The sequence below is a fragment of the Porites lutea genome, chromosome 12, assembly GCF_958299795.1.
Source record: "Porites lutea chromosome 12, jaPorLute2.1, whole genome shotgun sequence".
Classification (NCBI taxonomy): domain Eukaryota; kingdom Metazoa; phylum Cnidaria; class Anthozoa; order Scleractinia; family Poritidae; genus Porites; species Porites lutea.
In genome coordinates this window covers 23,814,568-23,837,993 of record NC_133212.1, presented here as the reverse complement: position 1 = coordinate 23,837,993, position 23,426 = coordinate 23,814,568, and the positions used below count along the sequence as shown (strand labels likewise).

The 23,426-nt window shown below is 39.4% G+C and overlaps 3 protein-coding genes and 1 pseudogene across 3 annotated transcripts; 2 read left to right on the top strand and 2 right to left on the bottom strand.

Annotated features, from left to right (window-relative positions):
- The first annotated feature begins 331 nt into the window (after positions 1–331).
- On the top strand, positions 332–1,289 carry LOC140953911 (uncharacterized; annotated as a pseudogene).
- Positions 1,290–7,480: 6,191 nt separating this feature from the next.
- Positions 7,481–15,361, bottom strand: LOC140921261 (WD repeat-containing protein 18-like). Its single transcript, XM_073371247.1, has 10 exons — positions 15,137–15,361; positions 13,899–14,009; positions 13,235–13,368; positions 12,852–13,011; positions 12,174–12,317; positions 11,587–11,645; positions 11,055–11,179; positions 9,826–10,043; positions 9,373–9,435; positions 7,481–8,818 (listed from the first exon to the last, which is right to left on the bottom strand). Exons 1-10 carry the CDS (start codon positions 15,338–15,340, stop codon positions 8,645–8,647), a joined length of 1,392 nt encoding a protein of 463 aa, XP_073227348.1. The 5' UTR covers positions 15,341–15,361; the 3' UTR covers positions 7,481–8,644.
- Positions 15,362–15,448: 87 nt separating this feature from the next.
- Positions 15,449–19,849, top strand: LOC140921260 (kelch-like protein 20). Its single transcript, XM_073371246.1, has 4 exons — positions 15,449–16,696; positions 17,235–17,351; positions 17,998–18,300; positions 19,051–19,849. The coding sequence occupies exons 1-4, from the start codon at positions 15,658–15,660 to the stop codon at positions 19,338–19,340; spliced, it is 1,749 nt and encodes a 582-aa protein (XP_073227347.1). The 5' UTR covers positions 15,449–15,657; the 3' UTR covers positions 19,341–19,849.
- Positions 19,850–20,891: 1,042 nt separating this feature from the next.
- On the bottom strand, positions 20,892–22,962 carry LOC140953987 (major facilitator superfamily domain-containing protein 6-like). The gene is made up of 3 exons (XM_073403373.1): positions 22,567–22,962; positions 21,438–22,422; positions 20,892–21,139 (listed from the first exon to the last, which is right to left on the bottom strand). The coding sequence occupies exons 1-3, from the start codon at positions 22,960–22,962 to the stop codon at positions 20,931–20,933; spliced, it is 1,590 nt and encodes a 529-aa protein (XP_073259474.1). The 3' UTR covers positions 20,892–20,930.
- Between the last annotated feature and the right edge of the window lie 464 nt (positions 22,963–23,426).

The window sequence follows — 23,426 nt, the reverse complement described above, 5'->3', positions numbered from 1 at the left end:
ATGCAACGGAAAGTTGGAAAGTAGGTTCGCTGCATCATGAAGTTGATTGGCTACAAAACATTTGTCGTTTCGCTGTATGTACTTAAGTAAATTCCCTGGGGAAATTAGAATGTAAAAAAGTAAACTTTAAAAGATGAAAAAACTCTCGCTACATTTCCTCCTGATCAGATGGAGGTGTTTTACTTTGCATGCTTTGGACGATTTAATGAGGTAAAATAAAAGTAGAATTTAATATTGAGTAAGAGACATGAAATCGTCTCTCTCAAGGGTGAACTTCAAGTGAATAACATATCTTAAATATTTGGTCTTTTGCTTTTTTATAATAGAGAAGATGAATATTCTAATGATGTTGCTAGACTGGCCAGACTGGCTCAAGTTCGTGTTCTCGATCCCTCGAAGTGAGCCGATGACAACAACGGAGAAGTTTGTCCAGTGGTCATCGCTGTTTGCCTACTGCATAACTGGTTTCTCATTTCTTGCTGCCCCTCAGTTGTATAACATCATATTAGGGCTGGATTACCAAGGGCGCTATGAGGGATATATCCGATTATTTGGAATAAGTCTCGTGGATATCGGAGTTATATTTGCTATACTGGGTCGTTGTGAAGACAAAGTAAGCCGCTATGGCACTATATTGATTTCGATTTTCAGTCGTCTCCTTTGGGTACCAATCACCGGGGTGCTGCTAATCGTTCGAGAAATGGTCCCCTTGAGTTTTGCCCTTCTTTTCATGGTCCTCGACCCCTGTCTTGCTTTGGTGACCTTGTTGATTTGGCTCTCTGAGGAGAGAGGGCCATTGCTTCGCACCTTTTGCGAAGAATTACTCGCACCAATCCGAGCTTGTGGCCTACTTAAAACGGGGGCTCTATTCTGATTATTCTCTTCTGTTTCATAATTGGTTTAATTCAGTTAATTTCTGGTATATCTTCGTAGTAAGGCCAGATTTTGCTTAAACATTATTCAAGCTTGAGCAGTTTGAAGGGTTTGCCAGTGGTTATCTGTACGCATTCTTATATCTTATCTCAATACATGGTTTATATCATGTGCTCTGTGCTCTCAATCTAAACAGTTGTCTCCAACTTGGATCTGTTTTTTATCGTGTGTTACTCGATCAGCCAGTTTTTCTTATTTTGTTTTTCCTTGAACAAATTAAACGAAACCTCTTCCTCGTACTTCTATGCATTGATGTCCCTCCTGCCATTATTCTCCCATTGTCGCTGGTCAAAGAAGGATATCCAAAGGAAAACAACAAAGTCAACGCAGTGGAAACAACCAGTCTGAGTTATTAAGCTGTACGACAGTACTAGGCCACAGGAAGCCTATTTCAACGGTACACTGAGATGAGTGGGATCGTTTAGCGGAAGATTTTTTCATTATATGTAAAAGGGAAATAACAATGAATTCAATATATTAGACATCTAGGCTATTAGAATACAGGCTGTGTGCAATCTGGTTATCTAAATACACTTTCGTCCATAAAAGAAAGTTCTCCCAAAGGAATAATTAAAAATACAGGTCAACATAGCCAGGAGCAAATTCATTGACAACGATTATTTAATTTACTCAGTACAATCAATCAAATTTCCTGGAGAATACTGCATTTACAATGTTCCGAAACGTAGCTGATACTCAAGTTACTGAACAAAACACTATCAACTGCAGAATTACATTTAAAATTATACTACTTGAAAAATTGGTTCCCCTCACTCGTCTGAAGAAACCGGTACCTGTATAGGCAAAATGAAAATAAAAGCGTAGCTAAGTATAAACCAAATTAGTCCTTGGTCTAGAGTCGCTACAATTAAGTCGACCTCTCATATGTTCTTAAAAGTGAGCAAGAAAGAATAAAGCTCCCCTCTTCAAGTGAGCGGGGCGAGCTTCAACGCATGGGGTCGCGCAGCGACCGAGCGAGCATAATCGACGAGGAAAAAAAATTAAGGACTTTCAAAAAGTCTATCCTTGGTCATATATATAGTAAGCTGTTATTCTTGGGTGTGTTCTCCGAAATGGTAACAGAAATGGCGTGGTAATCGTCGTATCCCCTACAGGTGAAAAGTTGTAGATCGGCACTACTATGTTGTCTCGGGGGTAACACTAAATTCGCGCCAAAAACAAAAAAAACACTGATCATTGAAAACGCCGTGACACGAGTAGATGGAAGTTGCTGACACCGGATTTTGGGCTCCTCGTATCGAGCCAAAAAAATTGCGGGAACAAGTTGTACCAGTTAATCTATTTTGTTTTCTCTCGGGGGTGAGAAAAGACGAGTTCTTCTTTTGCGACTTGGTTAGACTCTCTGCTTTACCTGGCCGTTCCAAAATTTAAATTAACTGTCGCCGATGCCTTTTGACCTAAAGACGTTATCTAAGCCGGAAGGAAAGCATTAGGTTTACCATGTATTATGTTTAGGTTTCGAAGAACCTCCTTTTCACCACATTAACTTGTTTTTTTAAGTATCCATAAAGAATAAGAGATTTCAACCTTACCAGCTCGGAATTTCGTCTAAGACTTCGGCGTCGTTTTTCCATGGCTGCCTTTTTTATTTGACTAGCTGGTTCATCTGCCGCCTCGCTCAACACTGTAACATTCTTCTCCCAGCTGATTAACTCGCCAGTTGAATTTTCTTTTAGAAGCTTGTGTTGAGTTAGAGAACTAATTCTTCGTCCTCTTCTTTTTCCTGCTATAAACAGGCCATAAATTGAAAGTAGCCCCTTTTCATAAACATTTAACTGCGCCTCCTTATATCAGTTGTTTTTCTTAATCCTCAGCTTTTCTTTCTCATTTAATACTGCTAAGATAAATTCCTTGCGTTATAAACGCTCACTACCAAGAGATAATACTTATAACTTCTATTGCGCGCGCACGCAGGGACACAAAAGCTTTGGTGGTTAGGCAAAGCGATCTAGTAATTAAGAACGTCAGGTGGAAACGTTAAACAGGTTAAACGGTAAAAAGAACATGTTTTTAAAGCATTTTTTAGATGTCAGGCGCTTAGCAATCTGGGATGAGTGACTTATACAATACAATCCAGACCGGGTGGTTAGAAGTAAAGGATCCGTAAAACAATCTCGGAACCTACCCACCTACCACTCCCCAAATTAGTCGCTAACACGTAATTTTTACTTAGATCAATTCAAAATGTTGGATGAAGGAAAGGGTACTTGGGTAGTTCCCTAGATCAAGAAAAAGAGTAGCCTCAGATATTCTTTCCCCCGACTAAACACGGTGTTTGTAATTTTCTTGTTATTTGCGCTCGCTACAATAAAAAATGCATCATAAAGTAAACTTTCTCCCCATAAAAATCGATTCAATTGCTTAAAAGCTCTTTTAACTTTAAAAAGTTTAAAAGATGTGTATATTTGCCTACCTGTAATGATATCTTCATCGACAATTGAATCACGTTTGATTGTATCTAAAAACGAGCTGACGCTCCCGCCCCACACCCTGTTGGGCGTATATGAAATACGAGGCAAAGCGTTCCCTTTGTTACGAATCGGAGGTAACACCTTGATTTCCTTGACTTTCTGGATGACTGTTTCGTCTTTTTCGCATGGATCAATGTCAACGCTGTTTTTCACGGCCTCTTTAAAAGCGCCTGTCTTCGTTTCGGTAGACGTTTTAACGTCGTTTCGGTTTTCTATTTTCTCGGTCCCCCTTCCGTTTTCGTTTTCTTTAGACTTCAAACTACCAAAAAGCAAAGTTTTGCTACAAGAACATCCGTTTCCCATTTAGTGTGTACGGTTGTGGTAACGAATTTTATCCACACTGATCGAAAAATATTTTGGCGTTTCATCTCGCTCAACTGAAGCGCTATTATGACGCAATAAATATTAAACTTAAGATATTATTTTTTGCGCACGCACTTAACTGGACAAGAAACGCAAAAGAGACGCGCGCGCAAAGGCTTGGGGGATTATTTTTACCTGGTGAAAATTCACTAAGTTAATTTTTTTTTTCTAGGGATTCATATTTGTCTCAGTATCTGTCATTTTCACTACTGTGCTGAAGTGACATTTTATTATCATTACATCTCTCTGATTTACTTGGCATAATTTAATTCTTGCTACAATAGTGACGTGTCTTGTTTATATTTATTCTCGAACACCTGGTGTCCTTTGTGTTTTTAAGGATGTTTTTGTGCAAAAATTCCAGACAGTGCCTTTGTTCACGGTGTTGTACTAAAAACCGAAAGTCCCAAGACCAGAAAAAAAAAAGTCGACGAAAATCACAAAGCCGAAATAAAATGGATGATAACTGAAAAGAAGGGCAGATTCACGTCTCCCCGCTCTCAAGTTTCCCTGAAAATAACTCATAGAAGTCCGGCCCTGCAGCCGTAGAATGTACTGACCAACACAAGCAAAACCGGAAACAAATTCAACAAATATGAAAATGCGAAAAGACACTTTTTTTTACAAGAACCGAAAACCGAACATTCACAAAAGGAAAGATCGACAACCGCTTTTAAAGAACACACAATATAATCCTAGGAACTACAAATTTAAAGAGTAAAAACCCATCTCAAAAATTGTTTTAAAACTTGAAACTAAAAACCCCAAGGCCTTCGCTTAAACATGGAAACATGTTGTTATTTCTAAAACAAGTCGCAGAATGGGCTTTCAAGCGCGCAAATAAATTTGACGTTGTACAAATCTATCATTATATTTGGCAACAAAAAAAGATTATCCTCTCTTAATGTTAACTGACGAGAATTGCAGAAACCGCAGTCTTGCTTACAACAAGTGATCTGAGATTAGAAAAATGCGTTTAGTTGATTTCAACTTTATTTTAATAGTCATAATACTCTGGAATCTTCAGTCCGAGAATATCAGACATGAGACCCCAACGGTTAAATAATACATAAAGCTATTGAAATAACTTTATTTTGTTCTTTCATTAATTTCAGTAACAGCAATTCGCCGAAATAAAGCAATAAAGCTGTTATAGACATACACGAAAAAATTAACATTGTTTTAGCTGAATGATAATGTTGATGATAACTCAGTGCTACCCGTAACTGGTACAGAATGGATATAGTATACCAGTCGATTACGTCGCTTGTCAGTCTATATACTATGACGATGTAATGCACCTGGCAACCGTAAGAACTGTTTAGTGTCCATGGCATGGTTTTGCTGCTGTAATATCACATCGTTGTTAGGATTCGCGTTGTTCTGCACAACTTCAAGTTCCAAATTTTGTTGACCTTGTTCTCCTCGTTCTTGTCCAGCTTCAATTCTGACCCTTGCTCCAAAAAATCGCGACTCAATCTCTTCCGCTTCATTAATGTTCACAGTTTTATAAATTAATTCGATGAACGCTACGCGAAATTGTCTCATTCTAACTGAATAAATGATCGGATTGAATAGGGAATTCAGCAGAGTTATTGAAATTCCAAAACATACAAGGATATGCCTAGTTTCGACAGTTGCATCAAATCCATACCTCACTACAGCAGTTAACGCAAACGGAAAGATAAAACAAAAAAGTAAAGCTGCAAGGATCATAGAAGTTAGCTTTAGGGCTTTTTTATCTCTTAGTAATTGTTGACTTGCTTCTTGTGTAACTTGCTGAGCTGCAATTTGCTGTTCGCTTCGGCGGACTTCACGGTAAACTTTAACATGGCAAATGGCATTAAAGACAACAGATAAAACAAATAAAGAAAAGATCATGGCAAAAAATACATTCTTCTCAACGAGTATATATAGGATTAGAATAATTACAGAGAAGAGCCATGCCAAGATTGAAGCCGCTAGCAAACGAGGTACAGTGACATAGCTAATGTGTAGGAATGGATGCAAAATGGCTAGATAGCGCTCTCCTGCGATCAAAACGAGATGGGAATGCGTAGCAAGAAACAGTCCCGCGATGACAATTCTGAAAACTAGAAGCAAACAGTATACATCCGGCTTGCCGCGCAACAACATTATAGCTATCGCGATGAACGTTGGTTGAGCTAGGATACCAGCAATGAAATCCGTGGATGCCAGCATCGCCAGTAAAATGTTTGACTTGTGGACTCTTAGTCGGGATTTCGTTTTAACGGCGATCATCACAAGCGCGTTTAAGGCAGCAGTGAAAGGAAAGGTGATGATGTTGATGACAATGAGGAACATTAAACTCGCTTGAGCAAATGGCGAAGGATGTTCTAGTCTTTCGCCAACCATCGTATCCACCTCACAACCAGGCTGGCGCGTGTAGCTTAAATTCATCGCACCTCTTTTCAAAGACGGCAGTTTCTGTACTGAGAAAACGTTTTTTTTTTTATGGCAAAGGTTTGCTCGGTCAATAATTCTGGCGATAAAATCTCGCCCGCGATCCTAAAAAGGAAGGGTTGCCTTCAATACAACCGTTGCAAACTGTCTGGCTGTTTTAAATAACAGTTAGTTCTAAAGAGGATGTATGCATAAAAAACTACGTTTTCTTGAGAAGAGGCGAAAAAGAACTATAAACGGTAGATAATTAGCTGTGACTGTTATATGTTGACGGAAATTAGATAGCGACTGTCTATTCATAGCAATTGTGCAAAAGTGGCAACTTCTTTCAATCGAACGGAAAGAGCTTCCCCCAAAAGTCCTCAGTTGAACTTAAAGGATGAACCCGTTACAATTAACTTACGTATTTAGAACGAGCCTTGTAAGATTTGCCCTGAATTAATTAGAAGATCATCTAGTCTTGGAAAAAAGTATGAAAGTTTTGGACTCTCGAGAAAAGCTTTTTCCATAAATGTTCCTGTGGTGTATGTTTTTTCTGAAACTTGTTACATGAATTGTACCAAGGCGGTTTGAGAAAAAATACAAAACAAAACAAAAAAAACATCTGTCTATTATTTGGGTCGCAGAGTTTACACTTTTGTGCAATTGATCGGTAAACGCCTTTAAAGGGTTTAATTTCCGATGATTTCTTGATCACCAACTACATGAGCTTAACTTTAAGGCAGTCTCTTTCTTTCACTTTTCCGTCCCACGCACATGAGTCACACATTACGGAAGGAACATCTTCTTTAATGAGTAACCATTTTAAAATGGGAAACAGTATTGAGTAGACAAATCAGTGAAACATTCAGCGTTCGAACTAAACCAGTAGGCGTAAAGGGCTGAAGATTGTGTAACAAGACGTCACAATTGCTTTTTAAGCAGATTGGTTGAGATATTGTTATTTTTTTAAATGCATTGTCTTTTGAAAATGAAGAAATGATCGTCGCAGTGAACGCAATTTATGCAATTGCGCAAAGAAGCCTTAAAAAAGTTCAAGACTTCAACGGGGTTTGAACCCGTGACCTCGCGATACCGATGCGATGCTCTACAAACTGAGCTATGAAGCCACTGACGTTGGGAGCAGGTCAATTGTGGGTTCATATGTTCCCGTGAAAGAAATGAGTGTTACTTATTATCTTTTATTTGTTTCTTGTAAAGTAATACAGTTGTAATGCGCAGCTGATCATTCTCATGTTAAGCTGCGCACAATAAGTTCATAAATTATTATTATTATTATTATAGCGTGAGATTTTTTTAACCAATCGGACAGCTTAGTGATGCAAAACCAGCACTGTCGCACAGAAAAAACCAATCACAAAACGCCTGTTATGCAGTCTAAACTGTTTAGTGTCACCAACGAATCAAACATTGGGGAGCTTAGCAACAACGACTGCGACAGGTACGAAAACGTCACTTAAAAAATGAAATTGCGCTGCCTCAAACTTTATCTCGCTTAAAGGTTAAAAAAGGTTAAAGGTTAAAGGCTTGTTTATAGTGGAAAGAGCACTTAGCTTGTCCAGCTAATTTACAGGCACTCCACTCAAATATTAGAAACAAATAATTCAAATACAACATAATAGGATTAAAAAACTCCAACTGGCAGGAGACAACCAGTTAGCTATTTACAAGCGTGGCCGAGAATTTGAACTCGGGACGACCGAGCACAAATCCAGCAAGTGGCCAGAGCGGGACTCGAACCCGGGACCGCCGGATTGCGAGTCCGATGCGCTGACCACTCGGCCACGCTGTCTACCTCGTTTAATTTGTCAAATGTTGGCAAATTTGTTTGGAATTGAATTCTAAAGGACTGTATCAAAGTTCAGGAAAAGAGAAGGAAAATTATTGTCTTGTGTTCCCGTCCTCGACAAATGGTGAAATTAGGCATTTTCACGTCGTAGTCGTGCAGTAACTCAAAGAAATGTACAAAAAAGCGTGATGCACGTGCAAAGTTGTTGTTTTGCAAATCTAAATCAATTGCTTTTTTGCCGTTCTCGTTGACGTCGCCGTCGTCGTTGTTTAAGCTCCCTATTAGTGTCACGTGACAGTGTAACCACGGTGATATCTCAAACTGTCAGTATAACGGTACAGAAACTAGCTCGTGGCTTAGTATTAATTATAATAACCAAGTCTTTTAAGGCATTCTTCTTATTGACCTTTTAGACTTTCATTAACTGAAACATCACAAATCTGTAAAACTTTCGGTTTTAGAATTGAATCTCAGCCATGCTTCTCTCTTGGTGCCTTTCATAGTAATCCGCCCCTGTCATACACCTGACCTCGCCAAGTTTTTTCATTAACTCGTCCACGGCAAGGCTAAAAAATTTCAAGCTAGCTGTTTCATCGCTGGCTTGATCCTCTTTAAGAGCCCTTGAGATTACAAACAAGGCTCCTCAGGTACCATCTTTCTCTGTGACTTCATAGACCTCTTTCATCAACTCGTCCACGGCAAATCCGTAAAACTTTCGGTTTACTCGTTTGACACTTTCTAATTCCTCCTCCAGTTCCGTACGAGATAGCTTTCGCTTCTCTTCTAATCCAGCATCGCGTCCGTCAAACTTGGAGACCTAACATGAAAACCAATTCGGTAAGAAAATCATCTCATCAAGTGACCATCTCAAGTTTGTTAAAAACCTGGTGATTACTAGAGCTTGTCGCTTAGGAGAGTAAGTTTGAAGGCAGAGGTTTAATGATTCTTTCCTTAATTCTTACCCGAGCCTCTGTATGGGTACTTAAGGACGTCGATGTCGTCGCACGTTTTCCATCAAATAATCGACTCTTCAGTTAAAATCTCCGCATATCAAGAATTGTTTTGCGTGGTAACGCTAATAGCGAGCTCAGCGCAACCACAATCACGACCGAAACAAGAAAACAAAACTGCAGCGGGTTTAAAACTCTGAACGCGCAGCACAGTTTTAGGCAGATTTCTTGGTCGTCATTGCACGACTAACGTTGTTTAGCTTGATTGGAAAGACCATGCAATCGTCGCTTTAATCTTTAAGATTATCGCTTCATCAATAGCGATCATCGCCGCTTCGGTTTCGTCGGAAATAGCCATACAGAGGCTCTGTATTTAACTTACAGAGAAAATATAACGCGGCTTAAGATCAAAGGCACTTACGTCATTGAGAATTTGTCGCACCATCACTTCACGCTTGTCCTCTAAATTTTCTAGATTGTTTCCCTGACAAACAAAAAAACCCAACTGAATCGGTTATCTAACACACAGATTAAAGCTAATAATGCTCAGGATCAGAAAAAAATGACAAAAAAGCAAAGTTTGCTTGGTAAGTCATTCGAAAATTTTTAGCACGGTAAAAAAGATATCCGTACCGTGATCTTTCTTATGTTTTATGGTGGCAGCACGGTTATACGATAAGATTTCATCCACAGACTCAAAATTTAGAACCTTCTGCTCGAAAAAGCTTAAAATACTGTGCAGACCTCAGCAGCTTTCATGTGAATGGTCACAGGCTCGCTCATTGAAACCACCTTGTACCGAATGATAAAATTAAAAGCATCCCTTGTCTCACGCTGAGTCCAAATTGAGATTTTCTAGTTACCATTGTCATACCTCAGCGAACAATTTCCCCCTAAGGATCATGGGAATGCCATCTGAGTGAGATTCGCCGCCATCACTTGAACTTGAAAGACCCGTCAACTGACGATCACGTGACTGTACAGGTACATACATGTGTCTTTTAAAAGGCTGTATCGGAGAAAGGGAAGACTTTGTAGGGGCACTGTCAAGATAGAGGGGCCTGGGAATGATACAAGCGTTTGTCACCCCGCCTGCAAAGAAACATGGTAGGTTGGCTTCGTTGTTGAAGGCTGCCAAAGCTTATATATTTATAGAGAGGAGAAGTCAATACGTCACGTTGCCATGGCAGTAAAATTTCTGGGTGACAACAAACCGAAAACGTCACTTAAAAACTGAATTCGCACTGTTTTATCGATCTTATTCAATTTCATTTAATTTGTCAGATTTTGGCAAAATTTTCTGGGGTTGAGTCTCAAAGGACCGTCTCCAAGCTAACAAAAAGAAATAGAAATTTTTGTGTTGTATTCACCTACTCCATAAAGTGGGCGAGTGAAATTAGGAAGTTTTACGCGGGACAATTCGCAACGACAATTTTTAGCGCAAAACAGCGTTGAAACATTGTTGCAAATGATTGCAACACTGTCCCAACATTGCAAAACCGTGTTGCGCTAAAAATCGTCGTTGCGAATCGTTTCGTGTAACGTCACCTTAAGCTCAGAAATCCAGAAATTTTGCTACCATGGTAACGTGACGTCACACTTCTCCTTTCCATCACATGATAATGTTGCTGCTTGCTAAGTGTGTGAAAGGGTAGGGAAATCTGTCATTTTGGTGCGTTAAAAGGCCTAAAGGACTGACAGATGCATTTTATGGCCGTGAAAAAGTCGAGAAAACGTTCTTGTTTCAGGTTTATTCGTATCTTAAAGAGTGTGCATTTTCAACATTTAAAAGCGATGTGAAGTTCTAAACTAGGTATGTCCGAGGGATACCATTTGTCAATGAAAGGAGTACTTTTTCTGGCAAAAATGTGTATAAAAATATAAGAGGTTGGACCTCGGGGCGGGGCCTCGCGTAAAAAACTTTGTTGGATACCTCCCCTCCCCTGGGGAGTCAGTAACACTGAAAGATAAATTTAGTCAAACTAGTGTAATAACTTTTTTGCCTAGGGGTGTAGCTGCTATAGGTATTATTGATGTGTCTGTAATAGTGAGGTGTCCGCAAAGCAAGAACTGACTGGAGTTCAATCAAAAGGTCCATATTACCTCTGTGATTCAGCACCCTCAGACACTGTCTGCTGTAAATATGCCAAACACGAGCAGTTTGATCTTCAGAGCCTGACAAGAGAAGAGAGCCATCCATGCTGACGGCTACACTGTTTACTTGTTTACTAGCAGAGAGGAATAAAATCAGTCAATACTGATTTATGTAACAGTGAAACCTTGATCTACAAGGTAAGAGAATTTAAAATGTGTTGGTTATATCTGGGGCTTACCCCAAACATTTTACTTTAACAATTTGGTGAAAAAAGTCATTATATTGAAGTCTTTGTGATAAAAGGGTTGTGTGACTGAGTTAAAAGTATCACTGATGATGACATATTCTTTATAAAAAGTACCCTGGGAAAGAGAATGAGTTCCAAGCCGATGGTTACTAAAAATGGCAGAGGTGGCTATGTTTCTTTTGCACTGGAAAGTGGTTGATCCTTTTGATCACTATGTCAACCAACTGAAAAGTGTGAACATTTGGCAGAAGATAAGATCTAAATTAACCTGTCATTAAAGAAAAATTAAACACCTGTGACCAGTGAAGATTAGTGATTCTTCTTTTTCCATGTGAATATTATTCTTCATACCCTGAAAATCATGTCAAAGACGGAGCATTATAAATTATATTATAGTATTATTAAAATGTTTCTTCCACATAAGAATGATAGAGGTGATTGTTAGAAATTTTAAAAAAAACCTGAAAATTATCTGAATCTTATCATATTTTGCCAGAGTGTATAAGTCCTAAGTTACAATTAAGGCTTAATTTGCATCCTTTAATCAATGAAAAATGAAAAGGAAAAAAGAATAAGGGGTCACATTGTTGAATAAAATAACAGTTGCTATAATTATTTAATTTCCTTAATGATACTTCACTGAGCATCTGTAACTGGTAAAGGAAGTATAGATATGCAGCTTCTCTGTTCATACAGCTACAGAAAAACCAAAAACACTACAGCGCTTGGATGAATGGGAAACTGCCCACCTAGCCCACCCTAAGCCAACATTTTGCCCTAAGTGAGAAGTAAGTGATAATGTTGGCTTAGGGGAGGGGTAGGTGTGCAGTTTCGCAGAAACCTATATAATTTGATCCCAGCTTTAACGTAGGGTTCATACCCGTCTGGAAAGTTCTACTTGGTAAATGTGCCCATTGGTACATCCTGCAAACAAACTCTGTTCTGAAGTATCCATGGTTACAGCAGTGACTCCAACATTAAAAACGAATGAGCACAAGAGCTCCCCAGAACTCAGGTCATACAACTAGAAAGAAAACAATACATAAACTGAGGACTTAAAATGTTACAAGTATGCCACTCTCTTATACATAACTGTCTCAATCCAAACAGTTGCTGGATAAAGTGAACCTGGATAATATTTTTTTTGCCATTTATTCACACAAATCTCAGTTTTCCTGATTCATGCTACAGTGTCTACAATCACTCTTCCACAGACACCTCTCTCACCATTATGATCACGTAAGTCAGACTGAAACAAGAGATTACCATTATGAGTCATAATAAAAGTGTCCAAGAATTTCATCAGTCAGACTTTCAAAACTATTAGTGCTTTTTTGTGTGGTAGTTAATTTGAGGTGGGAGGTAGCTCTAATGTTTCATGGAATTATAAAGAGACACACAATGCACAAAATGGAGTGCCACAAGGCAAAAATGGAGTCTCCTGTGTTTCCTCTTCCCTAGTTCAAGCGCATTGCTATCATTTCCCACTGTATTTTTCTAGCAATATTGCTACGCATTTGCAATTAATAATATTTTAAGCTTTGATGTGGAACTTTACCTTACATGTTTGATCAAGAGAAGAGGTAATCACATGACCTCTCATACCACCACAGCCACAGTGAATATCGGTAACTGGAAGGGCGTGGTCAGACCAAGTATAATAAGGACTCAAGGCTGATTCAAATGCTCCTGTAGCACTTGATGCAAGTGACAAAATCCTAAAGAAACAAATACCAAAACCCACACCATCATTGGTGGGGATAAAACTGTGGCAAGTGGGAGATACAATAAGTATGAGATAAGTGGGAGATACAGTAAGTTTTCTTATACTAGCTGATGTAAGTTGGTGTCTGCAAAAAACTTCCATGCTTTTCATCTGATAGACATTCTTTAATATGGAGTGACCGCAACTGAGATTAAACTCAACATGTTGAAGTATACCTTGCCATTTTCCACACCAACACCAAGTTATCTTCCCCGGATGACAAGAAGTGAGAGCCATCATCGGTGAATTTCAGACACGAGATACACTGATAATGACGTGACAGAATTACTAACAAATTACCACTTGCTACCTTTAGGGAAAGAGAAAAACAACAGGAATTAACATTATTTTGATGGAGGAAGAATAGTTTATCATCAACACCGACACAAATATAATCCCTAGAAAAATGATAATTATCTTGGATGGTTATTGTACAAGAATACATAGAGCAGCCCTACGTAAATGCCTGATGAACGACAGCAAAACAAATAAGAAATGGGGATAATCCAATGATATCCTTGACCAGAAGAGACCTTAGAGTTCACTTCTGGTCTTGTTTTGGAACCCACATCATAGTAAAAAATCTAGGCTAAACCAGCAATTGCCTTAGTTTGTATTTCAAAGCAGGCTACTGGCCTGCAGAAAGAGGCCAGCTCTCTCCAATCATGGAGCAGCGTAAGGAAGGGGAAAGACTCAATAAAAACGCAGTAGTGGCAGTTTACATGTCAATACATATCTAGTCCTGCTACTGACACAATTCTCTCAATATGTACCATGTGGAATCTATAGCAATACCTAAGAGAAACTTATATTTTGGTGAGGGGTGACCATCAGAAGTACCTGCCAGACATAAATCTTTTCTCCACAAGCTGCCACACAGTAAGTGCCATCAGGGGAACAAGTCACAGATGTTACTTTTCTGGGACAAATAAGTCTGGTCTGAACTGACTCCTATGAACAAACAAACAGGAATGTGATTTCTGAAACTCTAGCCAATGTAGACACTTCTGACTTATGGGCGGTTTTGGAATTGACTGGTACATAAGTCACTTAATAGGGCCATTTATGCGAGGAAAAGACGTGTCTTACTTAAGACGCATGCGTACTATACGTTCGTGCCTTATGTAAGACGCGAAGGTCATTTATACGAAGTTTTTCTCAACTTTCCGTATAAACGGCACATTTGGTCTAAAATAAGACGCGTCTCATTTTAGAACAGCCTTTAATACCTGTTCTTAGATAAGACGGGTCTTAGCTAAGACGAGAAAAACTTCGTATAAATGACCTTCGCGTCTTACATAAGACGCGAACGTATAGTACGCATGCGTAAATTTTAGGCGCCCCACGTTGGATTGCCGTTGCTACAAGCAACATTCACATGAAAATGAGTCAAGAACAGAAATAAGACGCAAACCATTTAAACGAGCTGTTCTTGTCTTAGATAAGATATGCTCGTATAAATGGTACAGTTCGCATCTTATTTAAGACGCGTCTTCTTTAAGACGCGTCTTATGTAAGACGCCTCTTATGTAAGACGCGTCTTATTTTTCCTTGTGTAAATGGCCCTAATGACTTAAGGTTTTAAGGATAGAGTTACAGGGGTTGATATGATCCATGATCCAGGTTTCGTTGATGACTGCCAGTTAATAGTTTATTGAGTGACCATCCAAAAAACTGCTAAGATCATCGTCATTAGTTTATTATCATCATCAACATCATCATCATCATCATCATTAAATTTTATAGTACATATGTCAGAGCACCCCTAGTCTCACTTATGATATCAAGCACACAGAACAAGGACTACGCAGGACTGCTAAGATCATCTCTGCTAAGATCATCGTCATTAGTTTATTATCATCATCAACATCATCATCATCATCATCATTTATTTTATAGTACATATGTCAGAGCACCCCTAGCCTCACTTATGATATCAAGCACACAGAACAAGGACTACGCAGGACTGCTACAAACTGTCTTTTATAAATGATTGCATTTAAGAAGTTGAATATATATTTTCAGAATGGGCTTCCTTGGAAAAGTATAGACATGACTGAATTTTAATATTTGTTTACCTTCGCAGTATTCCACACGTGGATTATGGGTTTATTAACCTGTGAGGCCATGATATAATCTTTACCAAGCAGGCAGACGCACCGCGAAGGACAGCATCCTCCTTTGTAAACTTTCAGCTGCATGCCCGTGGCCAAATCCCATAGAGATATACAGAAAGTATCTCCAACAGCATCTGTAGTCAGTGCAACCTCGAAATCCGCCATTTTAAATACGAGCCGTCGGTACTTTCCTTCAATTTTTATCAGCGGTAAATTTCATCCCCAGATCCTCCACGGTGCGATAGCCGAACAGCTGAACGACAGCTGAAACAGGTCATGAGAAATGAGAACAACAGTTTAACAGGTGGTCCACGTCTTTTCTAAATCAAGAGAAGAGGTAGATCTAGTTAACTGTAACCAGATAGTTATAGATTTTGCAGGAATTAGAATCTTGGAAGTAACTCAAGAATAGACTGTATGACAAAAAAAAAACCCATTGACTGATATTTCCTGTCAATTTGGGTGCCCTGTGGCAGAAACTTATGAGAAACATGGCGTCTGTTGAACTCTCACAGTTGTACGTTCCCGCGGCGAATTATTGCCTGCAGATGATGAACTCACTTAACGAGTTCCGGAAACACAACATATTATGTGAAGTGGTAATTGTGGTGAATGGAAAACAGTTTTATGCTCATCGGAACGTTCTAGCCGCGAGCAGCCCTTATTTCCGTGCGATGTTTTCGAGTAACATGAAGGAACACTTGGAAAATAAACCTGTAATCCTGGAGAACATAACAGCGGAAATTATGGAAGAATTATTAAACTTTATTTATACAGGAAACATCAAGATTACTCCTTTCAACGTGAAGGACTTTGTTTCCGCTTCGAATTACCTCCTAATGACCAGTTTGAAAGAAACCTGTGTTTCATTTATGAAATCTATGCTAAACCCCTCTAATTGTCTTGGAATAGAAGCTGCTGCTTTTAAATTTGATTGTTCGGCTCTTAGAAACACGGCCAATCGATATGTCTACGATAATTTTGTCGCTGTGTCGCAAACAGATGAGTTTAAATTGTTGTCTGCCGAACGTTTGATGGAGTGTTTGGCTAGTGATGACATAAGGGTTGAACAAGAAGAGCAGGTATTTGAGGCCCTTATGGAGTGGATGAATTATGACGTGGAGGCACGGCGTGGCTATCTCAAACAGCTTGCACAACACATCCGCTTCCCTCTTATGTCGCCTTATTATCTTGCAGACCATGTTGAAACTGAAGACATTGTGCTTTCATCTCCTGAATGTACATCACTTTTACTGGAAGCAAAGAATTACCACATGTTGCCTGATCGAAGACACTTGATCAAAGGTTCTAGAACGAAGCCTAGGCGATCAATGGGTGTGATCTCAGTTATATTTGCTGCTGGAGGTATTCAGGGGTCCTCGGTCACCAGAGACGCTTCTGGATTCTTTCCCACTGTAAACAGGTGGAGCCCATTAGCAAGCATGTTGATAGCAAGGTGTCGTCATGGGTTAGCAGTTACCGGTGACATGGTGTATGCAGTTGGTGGGCAGTCAAGAGAGGGTAGGCATTAAAACCTTTTCCTTAAGTAGTCCAGGGGTTGGGAAAAAACTTGAATTTGAATTTGCTGCCCTGGGGCATTGCCTATTGATCTTTTGTTTGAGTGTCAGTGTGGCATGCAAGTACTACATTGACACTCAAACAAAAGATCAATGTCTCATGTCTTATGTCTCACACTTGGAGACAGGACCACTATTTCTATGTGGTCATTTGAGTCATGCCAAGGTCTAGTCTTTTGTAGGGCAAAGGCAGTACTTCTTCCTCTGTTATTGTTAGAGCCTCAGTATCACTCTGGTGCCAGGAGTCAAACCTGTGACCTCCTGGTCCACAGGCCAGTGCTCTAACATCTGAGATAGTCTTGCTCTTTAGTTAATGATTTACCTGCATGACTTGGCTGGACACCTTGCAAGTCAGCTTTAAAAGTTACTTGCCCAGCAAGAAAATCTACCAGTCCCTTTAAAGTGGTGCCTCAGAACCCATATTCATAGATTAGGTTAGGTACATGCTCTTTGATAAATGGCCCAAGTTTATTTTCTTCCAGGAGCAGCCCAGAGTTCGTTGGTTTCAGTGGAGAGGTATGACCCCAGAACTAACACATGGACAATGGTCGCACCAATGAATGTTAGACGCAGCTTGCTTAATGTTGCAGTTCTCGATGGTGAGAAAATTAATCATATGGACATTTATAATATAATGATTATTAGTATTTTCTAAGTACAGCCTATTGATTTTAGCCTAACATTAAGTTCGTTTTCATGCTGCTTTGCAGAAGTTGCTGCTTCAGCTTTTTTCATCCTATTTTCTTGTGATTAATAAAAAAATGTGAAGACTGGATGAAGTGCTTGGTCCCCACCTGCTTGTTTTAAGAGCCAAAATGGATTAACTGATGTAGTTGTATACTCTAAAACCCTTTGAGTCCCAATATTCACATACAAATTCTCCATACTGATCTCCATACATTTCTTTGAAAACTAGTTGAGAGAATTTCTTTAAAGACCAAATTCTGATTACCTTTTCTTTTGATTAAGCATTGAAGTTGTTAGGAGAAAATTGATATCAGCCACTTGTGGGACTTAAAGGGGTTAAAAGGGGTCCTCCCAGTTTACAGAGATGTTAAGATGTTTGTCATAGAGAAATGTCTTTCCAGCTGCAAGAGGTGTCTGCCTTTGGGTTCCAATTTACAGACATTTTAACAAGGTTGTCATAGAAAGAGGTGTTTCAAACTGTGGAGATGTCTGCCTTTAGGAGATAACTGTCTGTCAAGAAAGAACTGGCTTAATCTATCTTTATTATTTTTTATACAGGAAATATGTATGCAGTGGGAGGATGCGATGAAAATAACTTCCGTTTAAACAGTGTTGAACGTTACAATCCTGCTACAAACACATGGTCATTTACAGCACCCATGACCACTTGCCGCAGCAGCCCATGCGTGCTGACATGTCGTGCGCTGTATGTTATTGGTGGAGTTAGTTATGTTGGCATGTCACTCAATACTGGGGAATACCTTGACCTTGCGACAGGCACTTGGGTATCTATTGCACCAATGCATGACAAGCGAGCTAGTGCTTCAGGAGCAGCTACAAATGGAAAAATTTATGTAATTGGTAGGCTACCAATCCAAGTAAAATGCCTGAATTAATTGTTTCTAAAAATGGTACTGATAATCACAGAACTATTAATATTGGCCCCATTGTGGTGATGCTTGCTATCAACTGCTTAAATTAATGATTTTCCTGAAAGGAACAGCCTCCTCTCCCCCCAACCTCCCCCCCACCCCCATTTATAAATATCTGCATTCACAATTAAATGCGGTCATCCCATTATTTATATCCCTTAGAGAAACTGGCAGAGATCCTGATTTCTAATACTAAGTCAGAGGTGGCAATAAATTGTGCTTTGTTAATTTATTATTATTTACATTAATCTGTCTTAGACAAGCAATTAGGAACAAGCAATAGGTATATTTTAACAAAACAACAACTTCACATGTGCATCACGCTTTCTTGTATATTTCTTAGCCATGGTTGCACTACTGCGACATGAAACTTCTTAAGTTCATGCTTCCTCTTCATGGAGTATGTGAACACAAAAATGTTTTTTTTTTCTTTTTCTAAACTTAGATGATCCCTCTGGATTCAACCCCAGAAAATTTCGCCAACATTTGACAAATTAAATGAAATTAAATAAGATCGATGAAGTTTGAAACTGTGCAAATTCACCATTGAGTAACGTTTTCGGTTTGTTGTCATCCAGAAATTTTGCTACCATGGCAACATGACGTTATGGCTCTTCCTCTCTATTAGCAGTAGAAACAATTCTCTCACGAGTTCTTTTTTCATATATTTGCTTCCAAGGGGGCTGGGATGGCTCAGTTCATCTGAACAGCGGTGAAGTGTACGAACCAGAGATTGATCAGTGGTCCTTTATTGCACCTGCAAGTACAGCAAGATGGGATGCTGGGATATCTGTAGAGAGTGACAAAATCTACATCGTCGGGGGATGTGACAGGAATGCACTTTGCACCTTGGAAACAGAGTGTTATGACCCTGAGAAAAACAAGTGGAGCAAGGTTGCTTCATTGCCAGTAGCAACACATGGCCTCAAGTGTTGTACCATTCAGCTGCCGCATAAGTTTTCTAAGTAGTCTTTAATGAGGCTCCCCAATCAGGGTTTTCAGTCCTGTCATCCTGCTGAAATTTCCCCTCATTCTCATAATCTTGATGGGAGTAACTGGATAGTCCCAATCATGAATGTGTGATCTAAAAAGTGCCTTAAAGGGGTTCAGCATTTCCTTGCTTTATAGGGGTACCATTGGCAGATAGTGGGATAAAACACAATGGTACAGTCAAATAGGCATGTGACAACTTTGGAAAAATGTGGGCATTAAGTCAGAATATATCCAGTTTATAGATACAATCTGGACTCTCATTGGTCGTTTCCTCTAAAATCTTGAGTCCCAGCCTATGAAAAAGCCAAATCCTGGCTCCTGAAGAACTTATTGCAGGCCCTCTTTGTTGGCTTCTACCTTCTGTCTTACCTTAGGTTAACTTAAGTCTTCTAATGCTTATACCGGTAATATTAGGAACGTAATCAGCAGAAAATTCTTATCGAGGCAATATCACAAAAAAATATTAATATTTTTGTAGTGTTCCCCGTCCTAGGGTAAACTTTCAACAAGGCACTAAGAAACTTTAAATCTTTAGTGAGACAGCTTTTCGTACTGGCTATGAGCCAGAACATTCATCTCTGAAGGCACAAGATGTTTTTGAAAAAATTGCACGGCAATGAACAGCAAATTGACTGTCCTCATCTCAACTAGAGGACGACCATGGATTTACGAGAAAAAGAACAATATCTGCATTTCTGGCAACAGATAAAAGTCTTTTATTTTCTTTGCGTCAGCCAACACTTGGCTGTTTTAAAGCTTATTTTTACTTTGTTAGTGAGTAGTGGGGGATACTCCGCCCTTCTTGAAAACCAAACTCATACCTAAATATGTCCTATGTTAAGCTAACGTAGCTAACTTTAACGTGATTTTAGAATTTGGGGGAACAAGTAAGCATTGTGCCAAAGTTATTTGGCAGCACATACCACTACTCACACGTCAACAGTGCAGGAACATGTGATGTAAGTCCTGCCGGTTTTTGTTGCTGTTGTCGCTTGTCGAATTTTATCTTCTAACACAAGATTGATAGTTATTGGTTGGTAACTGGGCCTTGTGCTTTTCAACACTTTCTTTATTCAGAGGAGACAATGTAAACGAGACGTTGAGTTGTCGCCGTATTTAGGTTACTAGGGACTAATGTTGGAAACGCGACAGTCTTCAGTTTTAAAAAGTTATTGTGACTTAAATTGTAATAAGGTATATGCCTCTATTTTTTTTATATTGCACTGTAATTAGCGAGAGAAAGCAACTCGGTATTATTTATTTACTTTACTTATATAGGTCATATGTAAGACCTAAGTTATGACAGTGGTCTTTTTTGGAAATTAACATATAAAATAAACTTAAAATTTTTGGAAATTACAAATTTGGCAGGTGGACTTAAAGGAAACTTTAGAATCCTAAACTTCTATATAAATATCGCGTATTTTCCCTTTTCAAATGTTTTCAGGGAGCCATTTTACCTTGGGAACTTTGGGAAAGGAGTTACAGTTTACGTCATAAGATGTAAAATGTAAAATCGCAGCGCCATTAGAGATCCCATTCATGTACAATAACAGTATGACAGCATTAAATTTCTCCCCTTTCCTTTTTAAAGGAAAAACGGAAGAAATTCATTGTAGTCGGGATCTGAGAGATGGTGAAAAGAACGATCAGAAGAGATGTGCCTATGGCAAAAAACCGAAATGATTTCACAGCACCGAATATGTCAATTGAAAAACCACACAAAGCGGTCCCTATACCACACCCCACTCCAAGAAAAAGACTGTTCACTCCACCTAAGAAACAAAAAAAGTAAAAATGGCATGCTTAGTAAGATGGTCGGAAGATTTGGAGACTGGAAGGCTGGAAGAAGATGATCTCCTTAGCATCCCCACTCTGAGTCCGTCACTAGTCAGCCGCCCTCACCCCACCCCCATGGCTTGGAAAAATGTTCCGTCGTCCCTGTTAACCTGGATTTCCTAAAGGTAGACCGCTTAATACACGTTTAGTTAGGTTTGTTCTCTTTGGTTAATATCTGTTGAGACAGGATGAGACGTGTTTACACAGAGAGGTCTAAAATAGCCTCTTGCTTACCTTGCACCGTGTCCATCAGATTAGCTGGTGTGACCTCACCAAAGTAGCTGATGAGGCCTGTAAATCCTACCACATACGCTATGTAACCGATCGTCTCAAAGATAAGCATAAACCAAGGGTTCTTCATGAACGACATCCCTACAAACCAACTGACGAAAAGCAGCATGGAAAACAACACCACTCCAGCATAACCTGTCTTTTTTACGCACATTCCAATTGCGCCCAGGAATAGCACACTCACAGCAGAGCAAGTCATTCTGGAGAAACCGAACACCAAGGTTGCGACGCTGACATCGAGAGTTTTAGTGTACCAAAAGCCAAACGTTAACACCACTCCGTCGAAACACCCAATTAAAAAGGTCATAGTGATGAAGATAAAGTTTTGATATTGAGCAAAGAATTTTGTAAGAGTCATTGGGGTTTCGTCTTCTTTTTGATTCCTTTTACAGTCACGGGCTTGCACGGTTCCAAACTGCGTCACAGACACAAAAGCGCCAAAGGCCATTAATACTATTACAACAAATGCAATAGCAAAATTGTCTTGGTATTCTCCACAAAGCATGTAATGGAAATGAGTCACCAAGTAAGCAGTGATCGGCGCCGCAATTATGTGACCGATAGGACCCCAGAGACGAATCTTGCCAAATTCCCGGCTGTTTTCGCCTAAGAATTCAACAATCTCGGAATTTGCCAAGTTGAAGGCGGGAGACGATAGAAGTTCCCCTATAAACACGATGAAGATAAACATAATAAATATGTTTGTGATATCTTTAGGGCTTTTTTCAAGAACAGAGACTTCTTCTTGGTTTTCTTGTAACTGTCTTGGGATTTTCTTGAATGTTTGCTGCTGAAAGTCGATCCGTAACTGATGGTTTCCATGGGATATAAGTTGCCTTGAATTGTGACTCTCTTCCTCTAATAATTTTCTAAAATTGTTTAAATTTGTTTTTGTCTGTAGTTCACGGTGTCTTAGCACCTCTTTTTCCTTAAGTAGGTTCAAAGGTGAGAGGCCAATGATATCGTTTAGTTGCTGATAATTACTGGCCATGTCAGCTTCTAAAGCATTAACCTTGGTTTCCCGTCTATAACTTTTGTGTCGTTTGTAATCCGTGTGCCGGAAGAGGCTTACTTGACGTTCGAAGGCAGCGTTGGACACCTGCTCCCACTTCACGGTGCAGGTATCATGGGTTCTCCTCGGAAGCAAAGAAACTAAAGGCGTCACCATCGTCGATAAAATGCTCATCAAAAGTAATGCGCGTCGGATTCGAAATTTGTTGGCTAGTTTTCCAAAGAGAACAGCTCCTACGGAGTAAGCAACACCCCAAACAGCTCGTAAAATTCCGATCTGTGTCGGAGACAGGCCAAGCTGCTGCCAGTAGACGGGCATGAAGAACATTTTAAAACTGAAACACGTCTCAAAAAACAAGTAAAATAGGCTTAGAAAAATGCAGTTCTTGTACTGTAGGAAGGATTTGGAGACAGAGTTGGTTTTTCCGGCCATATCCTGTGAAGAACTGCCCGTCATATATTGATTCTATCGTTGTTTTTTATCTTGCCCAAATAGAACACAGTGAACTTTCCGGACACGGGAAATGTGCAACGGCAATGTAGAATATAAATATGAAGGAGGATTCCCCTTAGTGACTGACAATCCAGTGATAATGGTCTGATGTATTTATTCTCATCAGCTGCAGGAACTGCTATAATCAGTCCCGCCCAATTTTGTGATCTTCTGTTGGAGCAACTGATACATGTATGCGTCAGTCAGTTGGTGCTTTATCACAATGAAAGCGATCATCAGTCAGAGAATAAAAAGGCGATGACAGTTTGCAATCATTTTTAATTAAGATGATTGAAATAAGGTGTTACCCACATCTTAATTATTTTAAATTGCTGTTGATAGAGAAGTGTTGTTTAGTGTTAAGCTAGGGAGGTGGTCCACTAATCAGGTCCTGAAATACAACAACAATAACAGTATACTTATTTTTA

What these genes read in the sequence shown, in the direction of transcription:
- LOC140921261 (XM_073371247.1), bottom strand. Translation starts at nt 15,340, where the DNA reads ATGGCGGATTTCGAGGTTGCACTGACTACAGATGCTGTTGGAGATACT. An exon ending in AAGTAGAACTTTCCAGACGG is followed by an intron (nt 11,646 to 12,173) that starts GTATGAACCCTA and finishes CATGATTTTCAG; the next exon opens with GGTATGAAGAATAATATTCA. An exon ending in GGGGGAAATTGTTCGCTGAG is followed by an intron (nt 9,436 to 9,825) that starts GTATGACAATGG and finishes TTTGTTTGTCAG; the next exon opens with GGAAACAATCTAGAAAATTT.
- LOC140921260 (XM_073371246.1), top strand. Translation starts at nt 15,658, where the DNA reads ATGAGAAACATGGCGTCTGTTGAACTCTCACAGTTGTACGTTCCCGCG. An exon ending in TAATGTTGCAGTTCTCGATG is followed by an intron (nt 17,352 to 17,997) that starts GTGAGAAAATTA and finishes TTTTTTATACAG; the next exon opens with GAAATATGTATGCAGTGGGA. An exon ending in TGGAAAAATTTATGTAATTG is followed by an intron (nt 18,301 to 19,050) that starts GTAGGCTACCAA and finishes TTTGCTTCCAAG; the next exon opens with GGGGCTGGGATGGCTCAGTT.
- LOC140953987 (XM_073403373.1), bottom strand. Translation starts at nt 22,962, where the DNA reads ATGACGGGCAGTTCTTCACAGGATATGGCCGGAAAAACCAACTCTGTC. An exon ending in ACGCTGCCTTCGAACGTCAA is followed by an intron (nt 22,423 to 22,566) that starts GTAAGCCTCTTC and finishes AACCTACTTAAG; the next exon opens with GAAAAAGAGGTGCTAAGACA. An exon ending in TCTGATGGACACGGTGCAAG is followed by an intron (nt 21,140 to 21,437) that starts GTAAGCAAGAGG and finishes TTTGTTTCTTAG; the next exon opens with GTGGAGTGAACAGTCTTTTT.